At 37.5% G+C, this 6000-nt stretch overlaps 1 protein-coding gene across 1 annotated transcript; it reads left to right on the top strand.

The window, feature by feature from the left end:
• The first annotated feature begins 202 nt into the window (after window positions 1–202).
• On the top strand, window positions 203–2332 carry LOC119779453 (endonuclease domain-containing 1 protein-like). The gene is made up of 2 exons (XM_038279102.1): window positions 203–615; window positions 1612–2332. The coding sequence occupies exons 1-2, from the start codon at window positions 280–282 to the stop codon at window positions 2239–2241; spliced, it is 966 nt and encodes a 321-aa protein (XP_038135030.1). The 5' UTR covers window positions 203–279; the 3' UTR covers window positions 2242–2332.
• Window positions 2333–6000: the final 3668 nt, after the last annotated feature.

The following is a 6000-nucleotide window of genomic DNA, read 5'->3' as shown; positions in this document are numbered from 1 at the left end:
CGGCCTCTATGGTATATGCAACTAGTTAAACTGATTTGTTGTTTTTGTAGTTCAAACACTTACTCCAAGTTTGATGTACAAATGAGTGAACAGTTTTATTACTCAGCAACGCTTGGCTGCACTGTAATTGTTGGACCAGATAAGGTTTAACCAGCCAATAGATTCGCTCTAAGCCTTTGAACATTTGCATACTTTGTCTGCGTCCAACTTCCTTTATGCTCCACAAGACTGAGAGCAGCACTAAGCCATTAAAATGATCTATCATGGTGGAATTTCTTCATGGAAAACATTTCAAGCCCTCTGTGTGTATTTTTCGGTTTCATTTGTGTAAAAATGCATTTGTTTGGCGCCTGCATCCTGTCTTTCTGTTTTATGATGGTGAATGCCACTGTGTCCAAGAGCTTCAGAGACTGCGGGCAGTTTTTCTACATGCAAACGGCTCCCTCGGGAATCGGAGGGACAAGCTTGAAGAGGATCTGCCAAAAATATGCAGACAAGCTGCGTTACGCCACTTTGTACGACAGCAGTCTGCGTCTCCCGCTGTATTCAGCCTACATTTTTAAGAAGTCGGATGGGAAGAGGAGGGCAGACACCCCGTGGATGTACGAACCTCAGGTAGAGGAAGCAGAGTGTTTGTTTGGTTTGTTTGAATTTTCTGCTGTAAAAATAAAAGATGTTTATGCATTTAGCATAAACTTTTATCCAAAGTGACTTACAACGTAGAGACAATGAGGTAGGCATTAGCTTGAAGGATCTTGCCTAAGGACCCACACTGGCAGCTCATCCTCCCCACACAGGGCCCTCCTATGTGCAAGTCACGTGACTTATCTACGGAAGAGGATTAGGGCCACTGAAAAAAAAGTTAACTGATTTTTAGAATTTATTTCAGTTTAACATGGGGAGAAAAGTCAGAATTCTGACTTTCATCTCAGAATTCTGACTTTCATCTCAGAATTCTGACTTTCATCTCAGAATTCTGACTTTTTTCTCAGAATTCTGACTTTAATCTCAGAATTTTGGATCTTAATGTAAATGGGCACCATGAAGGAAGAGATGTGTGAGCACTCAGCTTCACTGACAAAGATGTGAGTTGTTTGAGGTGGCCAGTGACACATTGGTGGAAAATGACGGAATTAGGCAACTTTTTACGTGCCCGAGGGGTCCCCTCATTAATGGAGGAGCAGAAGGTCATTAAAACAAGAGAACTAGTCTCTAAAACAGACATGGCTATGGCTTGATGCTAACATGTTTGTTAGCAGTCAGAATTCCGAGAAAAAAAGTCAGAATTCTGAGATTAAAGTCAGAATTCTGAGAAAAAAAAAAGTCCGAATTCTGACTTTTTTCCTATATTAAACTGAAATAAAATCTAAAAATCAGTTAACTTTTTTTTCCCCAGTGGCTGTAATCCTCTTTCGTACTTATCACTTCAGTCAGCCAGAAATTTTTTCATGTGCTAGTTTAAAAAAATCTTTTATTCTTAACAACACATAATTAGTCTGAGCAAATCTACACAACAAAATATTCAATTAGCCTACATTATAGTTAGAAATATAGATCCATCTTCATTGTGTTTCTCTTTTTCTTATACATGTTTTCATTTCTCCCCTACAGCTGGTGTCTGAAGGTGAGGGCAGTAACATGAAGGTGCTTCCTATGACAGACACATCTCCTCTTATTGAGGACAGTCAGACTGTTTTGGAGGACTACATAGATGCTGTGGAATACAGACGTGTCGCACTGAATCCCGATCAGCACCAATCAGATCCAGACGACAAATCCTCTACCTATACCCTCACCAATGTTGTTCCTCTGATCACGGACTTCCTGGAGACCTCCTGGAACCCTTACCTAGATACAATCCGCCGCCGCCTTAACAACTTCTGCCATGGAAAATCCTACATTGTGACTGGAATAACCGTTTCAGGGGCCACAGTCAGGCGCGACAACAGGGACCGCCTTTCAATACCAAAACACATATGGATGGGATACTGCTGCCCACAGTTTGACCGTAACTCGCCCTATGAAGTGAGGTTCATGTTCCCCAGTTATGGCGGTTATGCCCTGAACGGACAGGCTGACAATAACGTGGTGGAGGTACCAGTTAAGAAATTGGAAACTTTTCTGAGGAGCCAATCTGGTGCCAATGATGACATGACTATTTTCTACAAGGACTGTGTGTCAGAAAATACCATAAGGAAGAAAAGACGAGATGTTTCCAGTGTTGCCCTACAAACTGTATAAACGGGGTTGTTTTTTATTTAAACCAGTACAGTGTTCATTATGTAGCTTTATAAGTTTTTATTGAATTATAGTTTTTAAGGAAAACAAATTATCTCCCAACCAGGACATATGGAGCAGTTTATATACAGAAAGTACTGCCTACTGGATAGTAAAATCCTATACAATTTATCAACATCATGCATTCAGTGGCAACTTATAAATCCTGTTGTTGGGATTGTGCAAGACAGACAGACCAACAGAAGTATCTGATTTTTGTATATGCCAATATGTAAATGTCCTGTCATTGTAACAAACTAAAAGAAAAAAAAAGTTTATATAAACAGTTAAAACAAATCTTTATTACATAGATGGTTTCCTCCACTTTTCTTTTTGCCAATCCCTGCAGTTTTACTGAAGGAATCAATTTTTTTCACCAATTCACAAATTCTAATGAACTGCCTTAGATGCAACATTAATCAGTTGTCTCCTTTATCGCAAATAGAGCCCACAGATTACATTAGGACAATTTATTAATTAAATGTACGATTTTTTTATGCCATTTTTGTTTGGTGAGTTATGATGCTTCAGGAATTTATGTCAATGATATTCCTAACATTTGTTTTATATATATATAACTGGAAAGCTTTGAACAAATATATATAAAAAAAAACATTAAAAAAAGCATATTGCACACAGCAGTGAACTGATATATCAACAATTTCTGAATCCATTCTTTTTTTGTTTTCTTTAAGCTGATGATCTCATATTTATAAACTGAGTGAAAGCAGATCAGTGAAATTCTATTGTTTGTTGTGCTGCATCCATGTTAACCCAACATTGTGTTTTTTTATGCTGTTTTAAGAAAAAAAATATTAAAACAAACATTTTATGAAGATGTTAAGATTGATTTCAATTCTCTTAATTTGCAATTTAATGCACAATATTTTGATCAATTCTATAAAACCTAAAGAAAACTATGGAAAGGTATTTAAATGAGGCTGAAGAGTTGTCCTGTTTTTATCAGGCCTGTCAGCCAGAAGGTCCCGGGTTCAAATCCTGACCTGGAATCCTTCACATAGTGTTTGTAGGTTTTAGTTGTGCATGTGTGTGTTCTCTGTGTTTTATAATCCTGCCCCTGGGTGTGGATTTAGCTCTAACTGTTCCTAATGTCTTAACCAAACCCAGCCAGCAGGTGACTACAGACAGACGTCAACCACACTAACTCCTATGTAACATTTATCAGAGTAGATGTGTACTGACATAATCTATATGGTTTACATATCACCCTATGCTTTTAGGAAAATATATCGACTGCTGCTCAGATATTCAGAAAGGGATGCTGGGCTCCACATAAAAGGTCAGCTTGTTGCAGGCACACAATTACTAAGGTCTCTAAATGTCAGTCAACTTTTTTCCTTCCTTAGGCCTTTAAATTGAAGAATACCTTAAATACATTTAGGTCCCTAAATATTTAAAAATTCCGTGTTTAATAAACTGAACATTAGAGACAAATTTCTTTCTTTTTGATAGTGTATGAAAGCTTATTCAAATATATGATGCAAAGGCCACATTGACATGTTTAGGAGACATTAAATATACTGAAGTATTTAAAAAAATCTAAAACAAAGACATCCTCCGACTGATGTGAGTAGAAGATCTACAGACAGTTTAATATGAAAGCAAAAGGAACCAAAATGAAAACAGAAAAAAACATATATGGGGTCACTTTGGGCCGTCCAGTACCAGTTGAACGTCCTTTGAATTTCACATCCTTTCTGACACTTTCCTCATCTTGTTTTTTATCACAGTGTCCATATCTTCTGTTTACTACTTTTACCATAATAATAACCCATGTCACAACGCTGAGATCATCTCAGAATGAAGCTAATAAAATCAGCTTGATTATGTCTTCATTATTTATTTTTAGGGCATAAAATATGATTTGAACAATGATTATACTCTTAGACTTAGACAGATTTATTTTGTCATGTTATAAACACGTGTGTATACAAAAATAAATTTCATTTAAAACAACTCTAGACAGTTTCATTTTTTTGAAGTGCAGCCTTGAAAACAGTAATAAATACATAAAAAAAAGGTCTGAAAGGTTATACCTCCTGTGATGTTTAGAGAAATCTTGACTTCTAGTGAAAAAAGGGGCAGCTACTTGGACATTCATAAAGCAAAGACGGGCTGACTGTAAACGGTGAGCGTACTAGCAGATCAGCCTTATTTAGCTCACCAAATGCAGGCTTTTTATTGAATTATTGCTCTCATGGTGTACATTTAATTCAAGGCTTCAAAGATATTCAAAGTTCCTTAATGGGACTTCTTAAGGGACAGTATTTTTATTGATATTTATTAATATTTTATTGTTGGAAATGTTTCATAACAGAAACCTTAGAAACCAAATTTACTTAAGTATTCAAACCTTTTGTTTCGTACTTTTTTGAACCACCTTTAACAACATGTACAGCCCCAGGTGTTTTTTGAATGCGAGGCCTCAAATGTAACACGCCGATCACTGAGCAGTTTATCCTATTCCTTTTTAGCAGTATCCCAAAGCCCTTTTCAGATCTCTCCATAGATGTTCCATCTGATTCAGTTCTGGATTCTGGCTTGGCCACTCAAGACTCTCACAGAGTGGTTCTTGGCTGTTTGCCTCTGGTTGGTGCCCCGGTATAAGGCCTAGAGCGCCTTGACGCATGTTTTCAACCAGGCCAACTCTGAACTTTGCTGCATTTCTCTTTCCTCCGCCTGATTATTCTGCCAGTTCCTCAGGTTAATGCTGAAAAACATCCCCACAGCATGGTGCTGCCACCACCATGCTTCGGAGGGCTAGTAATGATCAGAGGATGGATGGGAGCCTGGTTTCCTAAAGCATCTTTGGATGTTATCATCCCATTAAATGGAGTTCCATAGAATGTCTACAGATTGTGCCTCCTACCTACCAGTAGGTTGTTATCAGTAGTTGTTATTGTTATGTATTTACGTGTAATCTGAATATAATTTTAGTAGTTCTTCAACTATCATATAAAAAAGTTGATTGGCATGTAACTCTTGTTGAACAACCCCTCCAAAAGATATCATATCCTGTCAACTGAGATGTTTCTCTAAACACCTAATTAAATATGCTTGACTGAAATATGAGGAATTCATTCAAAGTAAAACTTTAAAACGCACTTAAAAAAAAACAAAAAACGTAGGCTGTAAATAAATTAGATAAAAAGTATAAAGTGAATAGAAATGGAAACTTAAGGTTTTATACATGGCCAAAGTGGCTATTATTAACAATAAGCTGCATAAGATAAGAGGCCATAAGAAACCTAATAGAAGGTAGAGGAGGCGCAGTCTGAAGCCATTCAATGGGACTGATAACCGCTAATAACGGACATTTAGTGGTTGACAAATGGGTGTTTCCTCCAAATGTATCACCTAGCATTCCCACTAGAGTTCAATCTTTGTATTCTCAGATCACACTAGTTATTTTTCATAGTCTAGAAAGTCCTTTATGTGTCTTTGGTTTACTTCAGACATTCTGCTGTGTACTGAGGAGAAGCCTATGTCTGAACACTGTGTCATATAGACCTGATTGAAGGCTCACAGAAATGTTTGACCTTCTGGAAGGTTCTTCTCTCTTCACAGAGGAGCATTGGGGGTATTTGGTCACTTCCATGATGAAGGTCCTTCTCTCCTGATTATTAAGATGGCTGGCCAGGCTTTAGGGAAAACACAGGTGGTTTCACAACTCCAGGGGATCTGCAAACTAGCAGGACATTT

This window comes from Cyprinodon tularosa, unplaced genomic scaffold (genome assembly GCF_016077235.1).
Source record: "Cyprinodon tularosa strain WSP-4 unplaced genomic scaffold, ASM1607723v1 ctg148, whole genome shotgun sequence".
In the NCBI taxonomy this organism is placed as follows: Eukaryota; Metazoa; Chordata; class Actinopteri; order Cyprinodontiformes; family Cyprinodontidae; genus Cyprinodon; species Cyprinodon tularosa.
Note: the sequence above shows the minus strand (reverse complement) of the source record. Positions and strands in the feature narration are given on the sequence as shown.